Source organism: Boleophthalmus pectinirostris, unplaced genomic scaffold, assembly GCF_026225935.1.
Source record: "Boleophthalmus pectinirostris isolate CB_2022bp ecotype Guang Dong unplaced genomic scaffold, ASM2622593v1 HiC_scaffold_1, whole genome shotgun sequence".
NCBI lineage: Eukaryota > Metazoa > Chordata > Actinopteri > Gobiiformes > Gobiidae > Boleophthalmus > Boleophthalmus pectinirostris.
Window position 1 is genome coordinate 19,304,521 of NW_026570970.1, and position 24,302 is coordinate 19,328,822.

The 24,302-nt window shown below is 41.7% G+C and overlaps 1 protein-coding gene across 1 annotated transcript in view; it reads left to right on the forward strand.

Annotated features, from left to right (window-relative positions):
• Nucleotides 1–1,987: 1,987 nt before the first annotated feature.
• Nucleotides 1,988–24,302, forward strand: part of mcf2lb (mcf.2 cell line derived transforming sequence-like b) — a 29,599-nt gene continuing 7,284 nt past the window's right edge. Inside the window, 22 exon segments of the mRNA XM_055153147.1 lie at nt 1,988–2,144; nt 10,281–10,364; nt 11,127–11,241; nt 12,571–12,661; nt 14,016–14,135; nt 14,599–14,715; nt 15,394–15,543; nt 15,638–15,762; nt 19,845–19,959; nt 20,036–20,155; nt 21,578–21,769; nt 21,849–22,040; nt 22,589–22,748; nt 22,853–22,914; nt 23,005–23,090; nt 23,201–23,267; nt 23,371–23,486; nt 23,591–23,660; nt 23,733–23,825; nt 23,906–23,998; nt 24,069–24,134; nt 24,136–24,195. Of these exon segments, the coding sequence (XP_055009122.1) occupies nt 1,988–2,144; nt 10,281–10,364; nt 11,127–11,241; nt 12,571–12,661; nt 14,016–14,135; nt 14,599–14,715; nt 15,394–15,543; nt 15,638–15,762; nt 19,845–19,959; nt 20,036–20,155; nt 21,578–21,769; nt 21,849–22,040; nt 22,589–22,748; nt 22,853–22,914; nt 23,005–23,090; nt 23,201–23,267; nt 23,371–23,486; nt 23,591–23,660; nt 23,733–23,825; nt 23,906–23,998; nt 24,069–24,134; nt 24,136–24,195 (2,451 nt within the window).

The following is a 24,302-nucleotide window of genomic DNA, read 5'->3' on the forward strand; positions in this document are numbered from 1 at the left end:
CTAAGTATTGGCAGCTATTTATCATATAACTATTAAAGGCCCTGATCTATGTTATAATGTTGTTTCCTCTTCACAAACATACTTTTAGTTTTGTTCTGTGAGTTGCGTTCTTCTTTAAAACTGAAAACACTCTCTTCCACCTTGTGATGTCATGTAGTAATACAGGAAGTGCTCCACCGGGTTTTTAAAACTACATACACCTTCACTAGAATCATTTGGATCATTTCAGTCCTGGAATTTCCGATCTCTACTGAACTAAAGGTAAAAGGTGTTAACTTGAAAACTACCGCTTTGTGACATCATAAGGTGGAGTAGAGCATTTTGAGCTTAGGAGCTGAACACAATGTATGTTTTTGAGAAGAAAACAACATTATAACATGGCTTAAAGCTCACAAGAGTCAAATTTGTGTAATATAGGACCTTTAAAAGTAATAATAACACAAACATAAACACTGAGCATTTGTGATGGTAAGATGAGATTGAACAACAAAGGAGATGTTTAAATAGCTTCTTGAGACATAATCATAGTATGTCCATAAATTGATTGTTTTGCAAGAGGAGGAGCAGACAGGGCGCTCATTACTCACTGTCTGAGTGTTGTTATGGTGCTAATCATAGCTGCTCTCCTTGACTCTATAACAGACCGTTTGACCCATTTCCACTGATTTAAAGGGACAAAGCTGTTTACATCCAGTCATCATCCTGTGGGTTTTAGAGGTGATATTGACTTGGGTTGTTTAAAATTTAACAAGAAAAGCCAGAGGGACTCCACACACTGATAAAGAGAACATAAAAATACCAAAAAATACTCTTGATTCTATCATATTGATACTGTAATGCAAAAAAATGTATTGTGATTTTTAGACATTTTAGTACATCCCAATAACCATTAAGATGCATGTTTGAGTTACAAAGATCAGTAGTGAAGAGTTACAGAGTTAGTTTTTCCGTTTGATTAGTGATTAGCCCTGAAGGAAGAGCAGATGTGAAGAGAGATAAATACAGCAGGTCTCCAACTAGGCTTGAACCAAAACACAATATGGCCAGTCCTAGTACTGTCACCATACACCTGGCTGCTTTAAGCTCACTCCTAATTTAAAACAATGTATCTTGTGTTGTTATTGAATTACTGTGGCTAACATAGTCTTTCTTTGAGGGAGAACTTCTTTTGTGGATCAGCCTCATCAGTATGTGGGAGAGAGCAGCTCTGCTTTTATCTCTATTCAGCTCATAAACCGATGCTGGTATGTGCTTGCAAGATTCACCGCCAAGCACCTCCACTTGAATATTGCAATAAAAACTCCCATTTCTACCCATTATTCTGTGTTAAAACAAGCTACTATTTCTTAACACTTAACCTTTTGTTCTTACATTTGAAGACGAGCCAGACATATTCACAGACTAATTGCAATTCCTAGATTTATAAGATAGAGAAGCTTGTTTGTTTCTTGAGTTGTATTTGCAAAAAAAAAGTACATGGTGTTTCCTGTTTTCTCTGTTTCAAAGCTTTGTCGGAGTTACACATGTATCACAGGATATAGCAGATTTGTTCACGAGTAGAAGAAGTAGTTGAATATAATTAGCCAGAGCAGCAGAAGGGGATTTGTGCCTCACCGGCTGGCCCCATCCCTCCCCCTTCTCCTCATACTTCAAAACCTTTACCAATGCCCCAGTAGTAGTTTGTGTTAGGGGCTACAGCGTTAGTGTCACTGCATTGCCCCTGGTGTGAAGGGTATTGCTTTTTGAAGACCATGACTCAGCTTATTCTATAAATGCCTGGATTTCTCTCTACGGTATCCTGGATGGATCTTTGCGAAGGACGCCGGTCTTGTGTTGCTACCAATGCAGATGTAACACTGGAGGATGAGAGCAAGAGGGCCCTGCTGGGAGCCTGCTAGTGCATTGCGGAGTTTTGCTAATATAGTGAATGTGTTTTTGGTTTTTTGGGGAGGGGTGAGAGAGTTGCGAGTTTGAGGCTGCCGCTCCTATGTCTCTACATGAGATCCTGCGGGAGGGAGGAGAGGCGTCCTACCGCATCATGAATCGCCTCAGTCAAATTATACAAAACTTGGACATTACAGGATTGGCCAATCCATTCCCCTTTAGTCCTGACAGCCGCAAGAACTCCTGGAGAGAGTGGGATGGTAAGATTGATCATGAAACTTGCTGTGAGAAATTACAACTTTGTTTATTATTTTGAGAGTGTAAGACATACTTTTACTATTCTGTATTAACAGTGAAAGTAAACATTTTAGAGAGGTGTAAAAATGACACACATCTTGTTATAGTTTATGTATAATGCTGTTAAGAAAGGTCAGCTGTGGTCCAAGGACATAATGACTAATTTTGTGTGGTTTTGAATCACAGTCAGATACTTACTAATTTAATTCAGGTTTCACTTCATCATTCAAGTGTAAACTCTAGTATTATTTTTTTTCTTTTTCATCTTTATTTTAGATCAAGCAAAAAACAAAATGAAATCCCTCCTACACTCCAGCCCTCTCTTCACACTCCACACATACACAAGACTACACAAAAAACACTAGGTAGACAAACATCAAATGTCAGTCAAGTCCGTATTAGTATTTTCTTAACATTAATTGAGCAGCCCTGTTTGTACACTTGTATCTTCCTTGTGAGAGCTAAATTTTCTGAGTTTTCTCAAGGCTCCATGCACAGATCTTTGTAGTTTATTTTGGACTTCCTTTCTTTCTCTCTCTTCTACTCTGTTTTCTTTGCGTGTTGGGGGATGCATGTCTGTACTACTTTAACAGATGCCTCAGTTTCCCCACATTGAGATTCTGGCAGCAGCGCAGTGTTTTTCCTGCGCAGTGAACCACTCTTCTGCAGAATAGAAATAGCAGCACCCCAGCAGTGAAGTGGCCTGTATGAAGGTCTGAAAAGTGCTGATCAAAGCTGCTGAGCTGGCCAGTCAACCATAGAGCAGAGACCTTGGAAATTTTAAAAGGACTTTCGGAGAGGTTTGCAGTCATAGAGAGATAGTCATGGGGAGGAAGCGCAGGACTAGCACTGCTTCGTCGGACAGTGGGATCCCGATGGTGCAACTCCACTCACGTGAGTCTGGGGACGCCGTTTGCTTTATTGACGTACTGGCATGACTACTATACTATACTCCTATCCTCTAAGTCTTATATTTAGCATTGTATAGCCAGTAAGATATATATAGGTTGGTCTATATATCAAGTTGATATGTGCACTCTTTAGCATATCAGCTATCTGAATTAAAGGTGCACTGTGTAACTTTTCTGAGAGAGGGTCCACCACCTGCTTGATTCCATGTTAATGTTAATGTTTCACCCCGAATGGCATTTAAATTAACTAACCATAAAGACAGCAATGCTCATGACAAGGCCAAGTTACAGGGCAGATCTCTGGAGAAGTGGGCCCGCTCCCACTAAGACTGCATGGTTTTACTGTCACAGCAATAATCGCCATGGAGACAAGCTGGTAGTAGACCCTCCATCAGAAAAGTTGCGCAGTGCACCTTTAAATCTCCAGCTGAGGCCGATAATTAGTTTTGCCCAACCTGCTGCCTAAAAACACCCATTAAGCTTTTTTTATTTTAACACTTTAGTGCAACTGACAACTGCAGAAAACACGACTACACAGCTCTTCTTATGGGTGTGTGGTAATAAAGAATTGTGCGCGAGTATGTAGTAAATTTAAATAACAGAATTTGTGGAAAATAATCTAAATCGACCCTACTTTTTAGTCACCATTTTATCTGGATTCCAATTTATTAGCCATGAAAAAAACCCATACTGATCCATCTCTAGTACTAGTATCCCTGTCAGAGTACAGCAAGTATTTCTTGACAAAATTCTGGTTAAGTCATCAGCATTTATGACTTCCATTGTGTCATAAAAAATGTCTTTCAGAAGTTGTTATTTTCATTTGGTCATAGGAAAACCAATTGTACACATTCATTTTGTAGCCTTATAATTTTACTCTACTTTTGTGTTGGTGAATTTTATTATTTTTATGTAGTTTTGTATGTTAAGGCTTGCATTCTCACTGTGAGTGGGCTTGCCTCTCCACAGAGCTGATATGTAACTTGGCCCTGTGGTGTCACCTTTTGTCTCTGTAGAGATAAATAAGTGTAATGCCATACTGTGGAACTTTGCTATATCTCCATGGTGAGAGGCGGGTGACGGACATGCAGCTTTGGACAGTCAACTGTCAAAACTTTTTGAAACAATTTTTTTCTCCATTGCATATTTTTTACAATGCAATAATGGAATTTTCCCATTGTGGAACACTTTTTTTACACTTCATTTTTTATTATGTTTACAATGCAAATTGATGTGGATTTCTGTTTATGTAAATTGCATCTTTTCACTGGTTATTGTATTGCTCCAGGAAGTAGCACACTGACTCTATAGTTTCATTGACACTTCCCCATCCGAACTTACTGACCGCTGGAAAACCTCTAAAAATCATTACTACCTGAGCAGACAAAGACAGACTTGGCTTTTGGTTAACCCTTTTGACTTGACTCTTGTAATCTCATGGGTTTAGTTAATATGTCTCTGAGTTTGCTACGCTGATAAACCCAAGTGTGGCCTGCGTCGTAAAACAAGCTTTAAACTGCACCTTGTTACGAGTCAGACACAACAATCGCACACAGCATGTTTACTGTCTGCGTGTACCACCAGGACTAATGACCAATGGCAAAGAAGGAAATACATGATAAAACCATGACTCAACTAGATTAACCAGATTTTAACCTAAGTGACACTTGGTGTGTGTTTAAATGCACAGAAGAAAACTGATCTTCAGTAACACCTGTGTTACACATGTGTTAGTTAAAGGACATATAGGATGGAAAATGAACTCGTTTGAGCTATAAGACATGTTAGAATGGTGTTACCTCATAAAAAACATACATGGAGTTGTGTTTGTTGTGTTGTCCAAAGATGAAAATGCTCTATACCACCACCTACCACCTTCCTTTAGTAGAGATTGTCAGTTTCAGAGCTGAAATTATCCAAATTATTTTAGTGATGGTGTATGGTGTTTAAAATCACAAGGTTGAACAGGTGTTTTCTGTTTGTGAGAAGAACTTAAATTTCTCCACATTTGCAGGATTTGTGTATAACTCCAGGTATATTTTTAAGGAACCACCAAATTTCCAACCAATTCCCTACATAAATAAAGATTCTCTAAATATAAAGTAAAGAACTGCAGAGAACCATCTCGTACTGATGCTCCCAGTCACAGTTGGATAACTCACTCACAACACAACTCTCAACACAGACAGTAAAGTGACAAATGTAATTGGCAGATTCTGTTAAAACACAGTATCGTTTTTCTGGAATCACGCAAGAGATAGGCCTTTCACTTGTTTGTAATAATAGGGTCTTGTGAGGGTCGTGCCAAAGAAGAGGGGCTTCAATGACTACAGTGTGTGAATGATTAAATGGAGATGCAGACTGTGTTTTGAATAGACTACTCAGAAAGAATGGGGGCGTTGTAATGAGTCTATTGATGTAAGATGCACAGGGACTTTTGCATTATAAATATATGTTGTAATATCATTAGTATGTCATAGCATTGACACAACATGCGTAATTTACTCTATACATTGCTTTGTCAGTGGATGTGTTTCTGGGTTATTGAAATGAGAGGGTTCAGGTGGCTTCTCTGTAGGGGTGGGGTAGCCATGAGAAAAAGGCGGAGCTAATCGTTACACTGCTGCCTTTGTTGCAGGTAAAGGTAACCCGAGTTTGACAAAAGTCTCTGCAGTTAGTGAGAGACACAAATGATGACAAGAGAGCTACTGAGATGTCACTGTGAAATATCTGCAAGACGTACATGAGTCAAGAGGACATTGTCTATAGTAGAGCAATGGGGGCAGAGGACACGGTGGACTTCTTCATGGAGGAGGATGCTGAGCTGGTCTCTGGGGTTTGTCTGGATTCAGAACTGACAGAAGAACAGAGGAAAAAAGATGTGAAAAGAGAGGAGCTGGACTTGCTTGATTCTCTACTTTTTGGTCCAGATCCAGAAAGTCAGATGGATGCATTGAACACATGTGCTCAAAGTGAATCTAGTGGCATAGATTCAAAGAGGGCTCTAGACGTTTGTTTACACCCAGTGGAGGAGAGGAGCACCCATGTCAGGATATCCATGCAGGAGGTGAAGAGATACTATAGACTCTCACGCTGCTGCCACTGGCTGTTGTGTGGTAGGTGACAGCTGATAATATGCTTCATTTTAATATGTTCCTTTTTCTGGTTCAGGGTTTTGCATATTCTTGTTCTTCTTTAGAAATGAGTTAAACTAACATGGGCTTTTGTATAAATATAACACTGTTTGGCAACATGCACCATTTTCATCTACAGTCCAGTTCTACCACTCAACCATTATGATGAGCACTTTTATTAAAGATTCACTTGTAACTGTTACCAAACACAACACCTAACCTACCATCATTTCAGTTCATTTCAGTTGTGAACATTCTTCCATACAAAGCAGATTCATGAGTTATGATACGCAATGGACATCATTATACAAGTCTGTTGAGCATTATAAAACTACTATTATATCCACAATATTTTCCTACAGACTGGTCCCCTGTGACTTGGAGTGGGACAACAAAAATCATGTGAGGTTCTGAAGTGCTGCTAACCTTGCAGTAATAAAACACAGTACATTGTGTCTCCATTTAGTGTAAATCTACAGTTTATCATATGTTAGCTTGTATAGTATTGTAGCAAATAGACATAACTGAACAAAATGGCAAAGGAAAACCATATTGGGCATTGTGTAGTACATGGTGTTAGGCAATATCAGCATTTTTAGAAACAAGATTGCAATTTTGATAATATACTTTTGTTAGACACCATGCAAGATTTTAGAATTTACAGTTATATCACAACAACAGTCATTTGTGAACCACTGGTGTTTTTGTCTCTATGTCTGAAGGCTTTATCTCATTAATAGCTCCTCACATGACCATGACTTTAAGCCCCTTATAGTTGTTGTTTCCCTCCTCCTCTGTTATTGATAGACCTAACTAGCTTCAAGTAGTGACAATATGTAAAATTTGTTTATGTTCCACACTGTGGCATGTCACTTATTTATTTACTTAATTTATTGAAATATAGGTTATTGTTGCTGACTTGTGTTGTTGGTATGAGCATGGTCACTCTTCCATAGATCTGACCTGTAACGAATGAGGTCACCTGCTTGTCTCTATGGAAATATGGAGGTTAAAACTACACTGTGGAACATTCCAATCGCATTAAGTTGCAGACCTTTCACCAGAAACATTACAGATTGCACCTTTATTTTTATTTTTTTAACAAGAAAATGTTGTAACTTATTAAAGGTGCACTATAACTTCTAAAGTGGAGGGTCCGCCACTTGCTTTTCTCCACATTTTTTGCTTGGAATTTCCACAGTATGGCATTAAATATATCTGTCTTTCCATTCAATTGCAGGTATTTTATAGCTCAAAATACCTTGAAAAACATATATTCTTTCTATGTACAGGCTTGCTTCTACATAGATCTCACCATTAACTTCCCCATTGTGATAAATAAGATTATTTCCATACTGTGAAATAATTAAGACAAAGCAATAACATCTCCAAGGAGACAAGCAGATGGTGGAAAAGTTACACAGTGCACCCTCAAAGACCAGAGCGCTGTAATAATAATGAGAGAATGAGCTTGTTTGTGTCCCTGAGAAGCTTCTGCTGGTCATGTGCCTAATCTGAGTCAGTAGTATGAGGAGGTGCAGGTGTGACAGTGACCCAGTAATGTTTGACTCTGTGGCCCCAAACGTGAGCGTGAGTGCAGTCTAATCCTCTGTGTTAAGCCCTTAAAGAACATTAGTGCCGAGAGCAGCAGGTGGTTCATGCAGCTCTGTGTTTACGATTCAACACCAAGGCACTGTTGGACTTGGTTGAACTCTTTGTTGTGAGTTTTCCAAGATAATAGGTATATAAAAATGTGATGCTAATCAATACTAAAATTAGTGTTGAAACTAGATACTCATTTCACCAGGTGCTGATTAAATGATAAATTATTTTAATGGTAATACGACCAAATGGTGACATTAAAAAGGCTGTATGTCTTGTCAATGTTAATGTCTATGTCATTACATTATATTATAAGCAATCCTATCTTTTTTCCACCAAAGTATAGAATGTGGTATTGAGTGTAAAACTTATTCCTTAGTATACAAAATCTACATAGACATTTTATTATGAAAACACTAAGATATAAGTTTTTCCCTGCTAATCAGTACCTTGACTGATCCATTTCTAACATAAAAAAATTACTTATTAAAATATCTGAAAAAATAGTAAACAAGGATCTTACGTAGGCAAAGTATTAGTGTTAGTTTCAGTTTGCAGTATCTTTTTTTATTGCCATTTCTCTTGCAACAATCTGCATTTCTTCATGTTATATACCAGGAAACAGAGCATTGTGTCTTTAATCAGGTTCAATTGTATGCAAAACTGTATTATTCTGAGAACAAGTCTGAATGGGAAAAATGTCTACATTCTTAAATAATTAACCAACCTATGATTAAGACAGAAGCAATTCAGTTACTTCATCGATACTGGACATTGTGTCTAAAACAGTTAAACAGGATGAGAAAGGATATTGTAACCGTTTCACTAAATCTTCCTATAGTGTGACGTACACTGGCATTATGTTTGTCTCTGTAAACTGCCTAAGGGGTGACAAGTGGAAGATGACGGAAAAGACACTCAAGACAACAGTAAGAGGAAATCTGGAGAATGTTTGTAGGCTTTATGTATGAACTGAATGAGACTGAAATCTGACATGTTTTCAGGGGATTTCTCAGTAACAGAATAGCCTGTCTTCTGGTAACAAAGTGCAGGTCTTGGCGGGCGGGGGCTGATACTTGTGGGAGTAGCTGGGGGCGAGGCGTGGCTGGTGGAAAGAGGAAACTGCTGCTCCCTGTGTGAACTTGTGTGGGGTTGGAGCGTGCCTGTGAGCGTTGGACAGATGGACAGTCCCATGGAGCTTTGTGTCCCATCTCCCCAGGCAATAATTGACCTTCAGCCAAGCCACAATCCTGTGGCAGGTTACAAGCATCACAAAAATACCCATTCGTCTCTGTCCGGTCCACATGCCGGGCTTGTGGTGGTTTGCACACCCATGCTGCAGGTGAAGTCAGGAAGATGGATGTGGAGGTTGTGTTAATGTGGTTCATCTGTCAGTGTGGACTTCTAACTTGTATTGTCAGGATCCTGTCAACTACATTTACTTGTAGTCAGTATTTATTTACTTCTATCAAATGAAACAGGGTGCCTTTAGCAAACAGAGATTACCCAATGCTTGTTGTCAGTTGTTGCTGCATATTTTTTTGGGATAAAGCATCTTGGAGTGAATAGAAAGTATCACATGAATTAAATACATTGTAATTCATTTTAATATGAATAATTTATGCAGGTTTAAATCTAGAATAAATATGGTTTATCATTTAACCTTTGAATGAGAAAATTAGAATAGGTCACTAAGTTTCCTCTATTAATGCTAATAAACACTATTTACTTTTTTATAAATTATTTGAAGAAAAGGAATGTAATTCAGATTCAAGTTTTACATTTATGTTTAATGTTTGCTTATAGGCAAAGAAGCGGGCAGACATGTTCCACAAGTTTGAGCCCGAGTTCCAAGTGTTGATACAGTTTGTTTGAGTATCTGTGTGTGGAGGGAGCAAGAGAGAGTTTAATGTGTAATGATAGCCTAAGGCCAAGTCACCTGATAGCTTTCCCAGCAGTCACAAAGACTCACTGTCAGACATTTGGTTTGTTTAACCAGGAATCAAAAGAAGGTCCAGAGCTGAATAGGGAAGTTTGTAAGCCGACATCCAACTTATCACAAAGAAGAGCTGGAGAGAGTGGACAGAGGAGACTATGTAGCGTTTACTGACTGACAGAGAAATACTGCTCTCAAAATAAAGCTGCTCTAGACACAGCGCCGGGTGCACGGCATTGCCAGATGTCACAAGACAGGTACTAGTTTGGAAGTTTACAGTGTTTGCTTATCTGACCATTTAAATGTTAGAGAGTGCTTTACTTGCTGCATATTTCTACCTGTTGCTTAAATGCAAATACAAGTGCCTTTAAGGTGAAAATGTGCTGTATAAAAATGTGACCCTTTACCAAACAAGACCCCACTGACAAAGAATTAGTCTTTGTATGTCCTAAATGTCCTTTTGGGTAGACTTATGTCTAGACCTGTGTCTGACTCTGGCATGTTTGGTGTTTTCAGATGAAATAATGCAACTGGACAATAGTCCACTCCGAGCTGCAGACATCACTCCTGACCTCAGAAAGAGATTTGCCTTTCTCTCAGGTGAGTGTGTGTGTATGTGTGTATGTGTAACATGTATGTGTGTGCACATGCAGATGTGCATGTGCGTTTCTCTTGTGTATGTGTGTATGGCTGTTCAGGACATTGATTATATTTGCTTGTCTAATGTATTTGTAAAATCCAACAATGGTTCAAATAATCTTATCTCACATCATCACTGCAGCCTTGTGTTGGATCAGAATATCTGAGGCAGCTGTCATCAGACTATTGCTGAGCTAGACACATGTGTGAAACATATGTGAAACATGTGTGAAATGTGTACGTGCTGGAGCTGACCTTGGGGCTGCAGTGGAGTCCGGCACCATTTTGCAGTCTCAGATCAGAGCAGACGCTGAAGCATGACTGTGCACTTGCTGTTGCTATAGCAACAAGCGGAGAAAGAGAGATTGATATTCTGGCCATGGTACAGACAGCTGTTTCACAAAGAGGGCTTAGTATGTGTACAGTATGTTTGACCAGAGTAAACAGAAGAGAAAATGTGACCATTAACCACTGAGAACTAACCAGGATTGTTATGCTTTTTATTTGGAAATATAATTATGCAATTTGCAGAAATTATGTTTATATTCTGTCCTAATAAACTGAAGTTGAGATAATAGATGTTGAATTTACATTTTTACAGTGACATCCAGTGGTCAGTTACAGATAGTATTAAATAGCACATCTTAATAATAAAAGATGCTGAAATCAGTGTTTATCAGCAAACATTACTGTTTCTAATAGTGTATGTGTTTTATTTTATAGGTGGCAGAGGAGACAATGGTAGCCCCATCATCGTGTTTCCAGAGTTTCCTTCATTTGGAGAGATAACAGACAGAGAGTTCCACAATGTACTCACCTACCTGACCAGCGTGCCCAGGTACATCTGAGCATGTGTGGATTTATCAGCCTATTGTTACTGCACAGTGCACACTATAGCCCTGGGTAGCGCACTGCAGTTTACCATTAGTCATGTAGACAGCCTAATTCCAATGGCACAAAACCCAGACATCAAATATTGCCTGTAGAGGGCAACAGACACGAACCTATTGCATTGGTATGTAAATATAAATCAATGCACATGTATGTGTTGTGAAATATTTTTGGCTTAGCTTTTCTTGTCTGGGAGTACATAAAGTTAGATGGTCATTTACTAATTTAGGTTCATGGCTGTCATGACAACAGATGGCTGAGCTACCTGAGGGACCCACACCCCTCACAGGGCACATGTAGCCTCCAGCCAGAAGCCAGTGTCCGACATCTGAGGCCAATGAGTTTGAATAAAAATGACACCATATCATAAAGTCCATAATGCTGGCTTCTAAAAAACAAAGAATGCGCCATAAATAATGCATTCTGAAATGCTTTACACTGATTATAAAAGCAGATTTTGCATATTTTGGTGTTGTGCTATTGCCTCTGGGGGTTTTCAGCCATAAATCTCTGGATTTCAAATTAGCATTTCAAAAATATGTAATAGAACTGGTGAGCAAATAAGAAAAATAAAAAATCTGCAAATAAACTGATAATATAAATACTGTAATTAAATATTTGTTAAATTGCAATTGCAATAGAAACTCCAGTGTGTTTGTGTGTGTGTTTTCTTTTTTATATCTCAGCCAGACTCCTTGAATCTGCCCCTCCCCCATAAACTGAAGCCACTTGACTGGATATTGAAGCTGCTCATCACTCCATAACATGTGTGCAATAGGCCGGCGTTTTATCTAGTGCTGGTCTGTGATTGGATAATTAAAATGCTGTCTGTTGGGGGCAATGTCTAGCGATGCTTTGAGGGTCTTCCAGGCTCCATCCATGACAATCACAGAGCATGCTTTCCATGTCATGTGAACAAGGGTTTTTTGTCTGGGGTTTTTCTTTGTAACATCGACTAGAGTGTTGCAGGTGATGGTTACTAAGGAAGAGGATATTCTGGACAATTATTTAAAGGTGCATTGTATTTGGTTTTAATTAAATTCATCTAGGACTGAATTAAAAGGGGGGGAATATCTGGGAGTGAATCCTTGTATATTCTTTCATGTGCTGCAGCAGCTGTCTAAGGAGATAAAGCGCGGCATAACAAAAAGCCTGAGACAAAAGCTTACCATGCTGGGTATTTCACTCTTTGGACTCTTTGGACCCAGGGCTTTACTGGTTCTGGAAATACTGCATTTATTTGGGTTGAACACTATTGTACGTTTTTGTGTTACAGCTTATCCCCAACAGAAGTGGGTTTCATCCTCGTCATTGATCGGAGACAAGACAAATGGGCAGCTGTAAAAGGGACCCTGCTCCGGATAGCTGTAAGTTTCACCACATGCATGTACCTGGGTCCTTTTGTTTTTCTGCTAATCATACACAAAACATACATACTGTAAATACATTTATTATTCTCAATATCTATTTCGGTAAGGTAAATACCAACGCGGAGAACAGATGTTGGAATAATATAACAACAGCTGGAGTTGTTTACACTGTAAGCTTAATCTTCATCACCAGTAAAGCTTGCCATATGTACAAAAATAATAGTGTAAATAAATTGTAAAAATGCTGTAATACTGTTATGAAATATATATATACCAATTCCCTTATATCGTAAATGCACATAAAACCTTACTTGGTCGATAAAATTAATTTGCTAATATCTCTGGGTTGTTGAACGTGGAGTGATTACAATGTTCATATTAACTGCCTAACTGCCTAAAGCTGTTACGGCCCCAAAACACATGGAGAAAGCACTCGTTCATTTCAAATTAAATCCAGTTTTATTAATCCCACAAGGGGAGCTTTACAGACTGACAGCGTTGTAATATAGTGCAGTCAGTCATCCCTGTAATAACTGGTGTTGGGGTGATTCAGCAGCGAAGCTAAATGGCAGAATTTTTACACACAGATCCGTGGTCTAGTTGCTAAACCCACTCTTGGCTCATGGCTGTGTGTGTGAACGTCAAGTCCAAATCTGACAAAGAACAAAGGGCAGAAAATAAGTAGACCATGACTGAGACCAGCAGAGGCCACGGGGATAAGCTGCACAAAATCGAGGAAACTCTTAGAAGTGAGTCCCATTTACACCAAAAATATATTTGTTAAGTACAGCGGCAAATTTGCAAAATAGTATTAGCATTAAGTAATTAAATAGTAAGTACAATAGTAATAAATATTCTGTCAGATTGTGTTCATTATCTTGTTGTCCATTAAAAAAAATGTGGTTTAGTTGCTCCATAATGGGTATATATTACATTTTAGCAATGAAACATTAGTATATATTGTCAGTTAGTCAGTTGTTAGCTTAAAAAGATATTCTATACTAATGAAATGCATTTAAAATTTAAACCATTATGCAAAGTAATGATTTGTCTATTATTTAATTAGACATGCAGTAACACATGCGTTTCCCTGGGGGACCAAACTAAACACATTTACTACCAGAAAACAGCAGAAAAAGGAAAATACACCTCGACATTTTAATTGTAGTTTTAAGACACAATACTGGTCAAGTGATGGCTTGGTCAAATTTATGAATTGTAATATAATGTTTTTAAGATTAATTCTATATAGATATCAAAAGCACGTGCAATGATGCTGCTGAGCTAGTAATTTCTAGAGTGACCAAATCTCCCATGACACCAGTGTAAATGTGAACGCTGTATGTCTCAGGGCGCCTTCCCTGGGAACCTCCAGCTTGTCCTGGTCCTGAGGCCCACCACCCTCCTGCAGCGCACTCTGTCCGACATCCTCTTCAAGATGAACAAAGATGACTTCAAAATGAAAGTGCCGGTGAGTACAGCTCCTTTATTCCCCACTTACCTTTTGTTCACTGAATATATAAGGCAAATTAGATAAAGCAAATTTACACTGTATAATAATTACACTTTAATTAGCCTCAACGGTGCACTCTGTAACTTTTTCTGGTGGAGAGTCCGCCATCTGCTTGTCTCCATGGTGATCTTATCACTTTGCCTGAGATTTTCCACAGTATAACATTAAACAAATATGTCTTGTATTTATTCAATTACAGATGTTTTTATTACTCAAAATGACTGCATTCTTTCTGTCAGTGGGTCTACTTCTCCACAGATCTGACCTGTAACTTGGTCTTCTGATGTGGCTTACTTGTCTCCATGGAGATAATTAAATTAAATGTGATTTGTTAATGCTTATTACAGTGTACTTATTATAAAGTTGTACCAACAAATCTAAATGAAATGTTTGTGTTTGGACCTCCTGTGTGTATCTGTAGGTGATCATGCTGAGCTCACTGACAGAGCTTCATTCGTATATTGACCGGTCACAGCTCACACAGGAGCTCGGGGGGACTCAGGAGTACTGCCATGAGAAGTGGATCTCCCATCGCACTGTACGCACCAGACACACTGGGTTTACATGTCGAACAGGGACATTACTTTGACATACGTTTATTTCCTGGAGACTGATCCTAACCATAGTCACTAGTTGCCAGACCTTAGACTAACTTTAAACTGTTTGTGGGTTTCAGATTTCTGCTATTTGCAACGTGTTTTCGTTAAAAAGATCTAATATTGTGTTCTAAATTTTTAATCACTTAGGCAACGCTCCTAATTTTTCAACTTTTTCAAAAAATTTTACCCATGTCTTAGCTTGAAATCACGTTTTTGATCTAATAATAAATAATAAAGATCTGTTTTTTGTCCCCATAATGTTAGGTTAGTTTATTTGCCATTTGTAGTTAAAAAACACATTGGAAAAATGTGCAAAACACTAAAAGTGCACCATGAGACATTAAAAAACAAAACAAACTAGACAATCATTACAGACTACATATGTCACTGTGAAATAAACAAGCTACAAATATTAAGGAGCTAAAATATCAAGGTGCTACATCAAAGTTCAAATAGCATTGTTCATTGAGAAGTCTTACATAAGGGAGACAAATTGAGCATGTATACTATAGATTATAAGGTGTATTCAGACTTCAATGAGATAAATACCTGTCCAATATATGTTGTGCCTTCCACAGTACAATGAAGATATATTGATACACTTGTGTTTTCATCAGGCTATTGAGGGCTTTGCTTTGATGGTGAAGAAGATGGCACAGACGCTTCAATCATTTGGGATGGAGCTGGCTGAAACTGAACTTCCAAATGAAATTCAGGCCACAACCACTCTACTCAACACACACACCAGCAAGAAAAACAAAATGAAGGTAGGTACAATCTTTCTTTGTGCTTTATTTTGTTATGTACATTTTTTTCACATATGCTAAAACAGGAGCTTTGACATTGCATTACTGTGTGTAGGAGGACCTGTTGGTGACTTTGGGACAAGGTAGTCAGCTTTTAGAAAGCATCAATGAGCCAGTAGTAAGAGATCCAGACCACAATATGAACCAAGACGAGCTGGAAAACCTGGCCACTGTGCAAAGGTGAGAGGAGTAAACAGAACACTATTATCTTTAATTAAACAGTTTTCTCCTCCTTGAACCGTCACCTTATCGTGGTGGAGGGGTTTGAGTGCCCGAATGATCCCGGGAGCTATGTTGTCGGGGGCTTCATGCCCCTGGTAGGGTCACCCAAGGCAAACAGGTCCGGGGGGACGGGTCAGACGAAGAACGGTTCAGAAGCCCCTATGATGAGTGTACGAGCAAGGCCAGTTACGTCGCCCGGATTGGCGTCACCGGGGCCTCACCCTGGAGCCAGGCCTGGGGTGGGTGCTCGCCAGCGAGCGCCTGGTGGCCGAGCCTCCCCCCACGGGGCTCGGCCGGGCTCAGCCCGAAGGAGCGACGTGGGGCCGTCCTCACGTGGGCCCACCACCCGCAGGAGGATCCATATGGGGCCGGTGCAGAGAGATCTGGGCAGCAGTCGACGGCGGGGGCCTCGGCGACCGGATCTCCGGACATGGAGACTAGCTCTGGGGACATGGAATGTCACCTCGCTGGGGGGTAAGGAGCCTGAGCTTGTGCGGGAGGTTGAGCGTTACCGACTAGATATAGTCGGCCTCACCTCCACGCACAGTTTGGGCTCTGGAACCCAACTCCTTGAGAGGGGCTGGACTCTCCATTTCTCTGGCGTTGGCCGCGGGGAGCGGCGGCGGGCTGGTGTGGGCCTGCTCATTGCCCCACAGCTCAGTCGCTGTGTGTTGGAGTTCACCCCGGTGAACGAGAGGGTCGCGTCCCTGCGCCTTCGGGTCGGGGACAGGTCTCTCACTGTGGTGTCGGCCTACGGGCCGAACAGCAGTGCTGAGTACCCGGCCTTCTTAGAGTCCTTGGGAGGGGTACTAGACAGTGCACCGACCGGGGACTCCGTTGTTCTCCTGGGGGACTTCAACGCCCACGTGGGCAACGACAGTGACACTTGGAGAGGGGTGATTGGGAGGAACGGCCTCCCTGATCTGAACCCGAGTGGTGTTTTGTTATTGGACTTCTGTGCTAGTCACAGTTTGTCCATAACGAACACCATGTTCGAGCACAAGGGTGTCCATAAGTGCACGTGGCACCAGGACACCCTAGGCCGGAGGTCGATGATCGACTTTGTCGTCGTGTCATCTGATCTCCGGCCGCGTGTCTTGGACACTCGGGTGAAGAGAGGGGCTGAGCTGTCAACTGATCACCACCTGGTCGTGAGTTGGGTTCGCTGGCGGAGGAGGAAGCCGGAAAGACCTGGCAGGCCCAAGCGTGTAGTGAGGGTCTGTTGGGAACGTCTGGCGGAGCCCTCTGTCAGAGGGACCTTCAACTCGCACCTCCGGGAGGACTTCTCCCGGATTCCGGGGGAGGCTGGAGTTATGGAGTCCGAGTGGGCTTCATTCTCGGCCTCTATTGTCAATGCAGCTGCTCGGAGCTGTGGGCGTAAGGTCTGTGGTGCCTGTCGCGGCGGCAACCCCAGAACCCGGTGGTGGACACCGGAAGTAAGGGATGCTGTCAAGCTGAAGAAGGAGTCCTATCGGGCCTTGCTGGCTCGGGGGACTCCTGAAGCAGCTGACAGGTACCGGCGGGCCAAGCGTGCTGCAGCCCGTGTGGTCGCGGAGGCAAAAACTCGGAGCTGGGAGGAGTTCGGGGAGGCCATGGAGAAGGACTATCGGACGGCCTCAAAGAGATTCTGGCAAACCGTCCGGCGCCTCAGGAGGGGAAAGCAGTTCTTCACCAACACTGTTTACAGTGCGGGGGGAGAGCTGTTGACCTCGACTGGGGACGTTGTCCGGCGGTGGAAGGAATACTTTGAGGATCTCCTCAATCCCACCGTCACGTCCTCCGAGGAGGAGGCCGAGGCTGGGGACTCGGAGGCGGACTCATCCATCACCCTGGCCGAAGTCACTGAGGTGGTTGGCAAGCTCCTTGGTGGCAAGGCTCCGGGGTTGGATGAGATCCGTCCTGAGTACCTGAAGTCTCTGGATGTTGTGGGGCTGTCTTGGCTGACACGCCTCTTCAACATCGCGTGGCGGCCGGGGACAGTACCTCTGGACTGGCAAACCGGGGTGGTGGTCCCTCTGTATAAGAAGGGGGACCGGAGGGTGTGTTCCAACTATAGGGGGATCACACTCCTCAGCCTTCCCGGTAAGGTCTATGCCAGGGTACTGGAGAGGAGAATCCGGCCGATAGTCGAACCTCGGATTCAGGAGGAGCAGTGTGTGGTTTTCGTCCTGGCCGTGGAACACTGGACCAGCTCTACACTCTCCATCGGGTGCTCGAGGGTTCATGGGAGTTTGCCCAACCAGTCCACATGTGTTTTGTGGATCTGGAGAAGGCATTCGACCGTGTCCCTCGTGGTGTCCTGTGGGGGGTGCTCTGGGAGTATGGGGTCCGGGGCCCTTTGCTAAGGGCTGTCCGGTCCCTGTATGACCGGAGCAGGAGCTGTGTTCGCATTGCCGGCAGTAAGTCAGACCTGTTCCCGGTGCATGTTGGACTCCGCCAGGGCTGCCCTTTGTCACCGGTTCTGTTCATTGTATTTATGGACAGAATTTCTAGGCGCAGTCAGGGGCCGGAGGGGGTCCGGTTTGGGGACCACAGGATTTCATCTCTGCTGTTTGCGGACGATGTTGTCCTGTTGGCTTCATCGAACCAGGACCTGCAATGTGCACTGGGGCGGTTTGCAGCCGAGTGTGAAGCGGCTGGGATGAAGATCAGCTCTTCCAAGTCCGAGGCCATGGTTCTCGACCGGGAAAAGGTGGCTTGCCCTCTCCGGGTGGGTGGAGAGTCCTTTGCCTCAAGTGGAGGAGTTCAAGTATCTCGGGGTCTTGTTCACGAGTGAGGGAAGGACGGAACGTGAGATTGACAGGCGGATCGGTGCAGCTTCGGCAGTGATGCGGTCGCTGTATCGGACCGCTGTGGTGAAGAGGGAGCTGAGTCGAAAGGCGAAGCTCTCGATTTACCGGTCAGTCTTCGTTCCTACTCTCACCTATGGTCATGAGCTCTGGGTAGTGACCGAAAGGACGAGATCGCGGATACAAGCGCTCGAAATGAGTTTCCTCCGCAGGGTGGCTGGGCGCTCCCTTAGAGATAGGGTGAGGAGCTCAGTCACACGGGAGGAGCTCGGAGTAGAGCCGCTGCTCCTCCACGTCGAGAGGAGCCAGTTGAGGTGGCTCGGGCATCTGTTCCGGATGCCTCCTGGGCGCCTCCCTCGGGAGGTGTTCCGGGCATGTCCCTCCGGGAGGAGGCCCCGGGGAAGACCCAGGACACGCTGGAGGGACTATGTCTCTCGGCTGGCCTGGGAACGCCTCGGGGTCCCCCCGGAGGAGCTGGAGGACGTGTCTGGGGTGAAGGAAGTCTGGGAGTCCCTGCTTAGGCTGCTCCCCCCGCGACCCGGCCCCGGATAAGCGGACGAAAATGGATGGATGGATGGATATACAGTTTTTATTTTGTGTGTTTATTTTTCACACAAATTCATTTATGTCCTTGCTTGGGGTGTATCAATATAGGCCTGTCACAATAAGACATTTCGAAGCATGATGTATTGATACAGAGAAATATTGTGATAAGTGATAATACTGAAACTACTTTATGTCACTACACAATAACAATTAAGTGTGATAATCCCAGTAAACTTTTTTTTTAATATACAGAATAATTTCAAAAAGCCTGCACTACATCAAATTAATAGCAGAATTAACTAATAATAAGCTACAATATGCTACTTATTGATTCTACTCTCTACAGCTCAAATCTTGTTTTTAATAGGGGACACCATTGCGACGGCCTGAAGGCAATAAAGAAAACTTGTTCTTTAAAACATGACTCTGTGAGCTGAGAGTCACGTTGGCTTGTTGTAAAATTTGTGCATGACCAGTGAAACAGTGAAATCCTTTGTTTACTTTCTGAATGATAAAATTTATATGACATAAACAGCCAAATCAATAAGCACTTTACTATTTTGGGACTATTGATTGAAACAAAGTGATTTTATTTTGCTTCTAAAATGATTTTGTTACTTGAATAATCACAGTTATCGATTAACCAAATAAGCTTTGACACCCCTATAACTTTCTGTATCTTCATCTACTTTGATTTACCTCCAGACTGCTCTCCCAGCTGGATGAGACAGAAAGAGCATTTGATGAGTTCTGGGTGAGGCACCAAACTAAACTGAACCAGTGTTTGCAGCTGTGCCACTTTGAGCATAACTACAAAGAGGTGAGCTTGAACATCCACATTCTCATCGTGATAACTGACCTTTGACCTAAAACTCAGGAGGATGTTGGTGTTTTAGGTGAGCGCTCTGCTGAGTCAGGTGGTAGAGAAGCTGGCAACGTTCTCCGAGGTGGGGATCAGCCCTGCACATGCGGACCATATCTACAGTGAACTCACCACCTACGAGAAGAAAGTCTGTGTAAGTGACTATAGACTACTTTTATGTTCTTGAATTGATTTTGTCATAATTTTACATGGAGGGCAGGGGCCAATAATACTCTGTGGGAGATTTACTGTCTGACAGACCCATAAACAGTATAAATAAATGGATGTTGCTAACCCGCGAGCTACCATGTTCCAAATAAGAAGTGACCATGGGGGTGCTTCCGGCTTCATGAACTTGGCTCCAATTGACTTTACTTTGAAAAACTGTCACCTCTCTCTCTGTAACTGCTGGAGTGAGTCTCATCATCTTGATCTTAAAATATTTGCATTAACCCAGTATTTTTTTTTTTTTTTAGCTATTTTGTCCGTAAATAAATGACAAAAAATTCTTAATATGAAACTGTGCTCCGAATTCGCCCCTATGACTGTTAGCCTCGTGAGTTTCATTTGACAAAAAACAAACTCTGTGGGCAACGTCACACTCCTTTAGTCACTTTTATATACAGTCTGTGGACAGTGACAACTGACAGCAATCATGTTTTTAGGGTTGAATAATGGCACAACTTTCAGAGATTCTCAAACTATCCGTACCCGTTTTTCTTTTATATGAATAGGCCCAGTAAGTAGAGATGTTAACCATAAACCAGGTCAACAAATCTGCACTCTGACAGTTAACCAGCTTAATTTTAAGAACATTGGGATTTTTCCAGAATTGTTTGAAATAAGTGTGAATTCCTGGGTTTCAAATTACATCACAACTTTGTCTAGGCCTCTACTATTTAATACAGATGGGGGGCAGCTAAAATGAATATTGGTAAAATCAGAATTTTCCTGTAATCCTGAGAGTTCCGCTCAGTTTCATTTCTCTCCAGTGACTAGGTCAGTAATCAGAATACACTAGACAGTTCGCGAAAACCCTGGAAGTGCGAGTTCGGGCATCAGCCAATCAGCAAAGAGCCATACATTCTGTGTTGGCAACGATTCCCGAGATCAAGGATTTAAAGCCAGAACAAAGAGAATGTTTGGTGAATTTTATCAACTGGAAAGACGTTATTGCCCTTCTTCCTACAGGAGTTGGGAAAAACTTAATATACCAGTTAGCCCCGTTAGTGATGCATTACATACGTCACAACCAAATAAGAGTGATTGGTTAAATAAAAAAGTTCCTGTCTACTGTCGAGTGAACAAATTCCAATGCTGCGAGGTCAGACGGTTTCTACGAAGTGAAACTGGTTGATGAATCAGGCTAGAGAGTTCTAGGGTCTAGACACTAAAATAAACAATCAGGTTCAACATTTGTGCACTTACCTTTTAGATATTTCATGGCAAAATACAATGTAAAAAAAACTGGAGAGTCAGACATCACTGCATTCAAGAATCTGAAAACCCCTAGTATCTAGAATTCTAAATAAAATGCAGTGAATTTCAGTTTCACTAATTGCTTTCTGATTTATAGGAGGTGGTGGACAGGGCTTCAGCTTTGGCCGATGAGGGTGAGGAGCTGGTGCAACACTCGCACTATTCAGAGGACTCCATTCAGCCAAAATGCACTGACCTGAGATCAGCCAGTGAAAATGTATCCAGCAATTTCAAAGCCAAGAAAGCTCATCTACTGAAGGCTCTGGAGCTACACCACCATCTGGACGGGGTGAGTCTTCAACACAAAACACTACTGCTTTACTACCTTGCTTTGTGTATAATATCTTACTCTTTTGTTTCTCTTGCAGGCTTCAAAGTGGTGTGATGAGGGCATATACTTGTTAGCGTCCCAGCCAGTGGACAAGTGTCAGTCACATGAGGGGGCGGAGCTAGCACTGAAGGAACTTGAACGCCACTTGGACAATTCAGAGCAGAGTCAGTTGACAGACCTTAGTGGAATATGGAGTGAATATGAGACTGTTCTTAACCCGCAGTTCAGAGTAAGTGTAAAAAAATGTTTGCACTGCCACCTGGTGTTTATAAATGAAATGGAAAAATCCTTCAGCATTTTATAATGTTTTTTCCTCATCACAAACATACTTGGAGTTGTGTTTTGTTTCATTCACACATGTTTAACACGCAAATCCTGCATATTTAAGCAGAGTTCTCTCACTGAAAACACTCACTTTCACAATGTGATATTATGTGTTATACTCAAAATGCTCCACTGTGTTTTTAAACTCGATACACCTTCAATAGTCATTTCGATAATTTCATCTCTGAAACTGACCATCTCTACTGTATCTGTGAACTTGAAAACTACCTCTTCATGACATCACAAGGTGGAACAGAGCATTTTGAGCTTTGAGATGAAGACAGACTAATTAACCAGGATTATTCAAACATGTGTGAATGAAACAAAACACATTTCCAGGTATGTTTTGATGAGGTAACAATATTATAATATGGCTTAAAGCTCACCAACTCACTGCCGTAGTATATTGGAAATAATATACATCCTCTTATATAGAGTTTTTTCTGGCCATAGGATCAAGTGGAAAAGGTCTTCCAAAAGCAGACGTCGATGTTGGAGATGTTTGATAAAAGGAGGGTCAGTTTGAAAAAGCTTGCAGCAAAACAGACAAGACCAGTCCAGCCTGTCGCCCCAAGACCAGAGGCTTTCATCAAATCCCCCCTCACCTCTCCTGGTACTTTTATCAGTACTGTCCAAACAAAAATAAAGATTTAGATTTTTCAAGTAGATTTTATCATCATCTGTTATCTTTAATAATTCAACTAAACTCTGCCACAGCTCACAAAGTACAACAGGAGAAGATTTCAGAGGTGGACTCCTGCAGTATCATCTGTGAAACGGTGCGTGAAGGCCTAGTTATTTAAATGTTATGTGTATTTTTTATGTAGATATCAATCAGTGTAATCTGTATTTTCTCCTCTCTCCTTCAGGGAAATGGACAGCTGCTGAATGGGGACAGTACGAGCCGACATGCCTCTCTGTCGGAGGAAGAGGAAAACCTGGCAGTTCTCCGGAGGTGAGGAAGAAACCATAAACTCCTTAAGTTACACACCAGATGGCCACCATGAAAACTATTATAATTTCTCACAAAGCATGTCTTTTATTATGTTCCTATCTTCATTGTAGACATGTGATGAATGAGCTGCTAGAAACTGAGAGGGCCTATGTGGAAGAACTGCTTTGTGTCCTACAGGTATTTTCCAGATCAGATCATCCTTGTAAAATTTAATACAAAATATTAAAATAATAACAGTTAGTTTGTTTTGTATATGAATGTATTTATTTTTGTTTCACAGGGCTATGCCTCTGAGATGGATAATCCTGCAATGGCCCCCCTCATCCCTGCTCCTTTGCAAAACAAAAAGGAGATTTTGTTTGGCAACATGCCAGAAATCTACCACTTCCATAAGAGGTGAATGGGCGCCATCTGCAGGAATTTGATATCACTGCACAGCTATGTGTTTCTGTTAGTTGCAATGTTTATTTGCTAAACTATGTATGTTTTGTCTCTTGTAGAACTTTCCTCCGAGAGTTAGAGCTGTACACTGACTGTCCAGAGTTGGTCGGAAGATGTTTTCTTCAACGTGTAAGTAACTTAAGTTTATTTTTTCTCTGAATATTGTGAGGTTCTGTGTTCTTAGTGTTTGTTTCTTTTTAGATGACTGACCTACAGATCTATGAGAAGTACTGCCATAACAAGCCCCGCTCAGAAAGCCTTTGGAGGCAGTGCTCTGACTGTGCCTTTTTCCAGGTAATCAAAAGAAATGGTCCACTATGTTTTACCAAGTACACAACAGTGTAATTAAATAACTGTCTCTTGATGCTTACCAGGAGTGTCAGAAGAAGTTAGAACATAAACTGGGACTGGATTCTTATCTGCTCAAACCTGTTCAAAGAATTACCAAATATCAGCTGCTATTGAAGGTATACCTCTCATTTCATAAAACCAGTGTTCTTTATTGATACTCATATGTAAATGTATGAAAAATTACAGGAAATGCTGAAGTACAGTAAGGGCTGTGAAGGAGCAGAAGACCTCCAGGACGCTCTTACCTCCATTCGTGGGCATCCTGAAGGCCGTTAATGACTCCATGCACCTTATTGCCATCACAGGATACGAGGTGAGACTAGCAGAACAAGGCACAGGGATGCTTAAAGGGCCCATATTAGGCTCTGTTATAATGTTGTGTCCTCATCAGAAAAATACCTGGAGTTGTGTTTTGTTTCA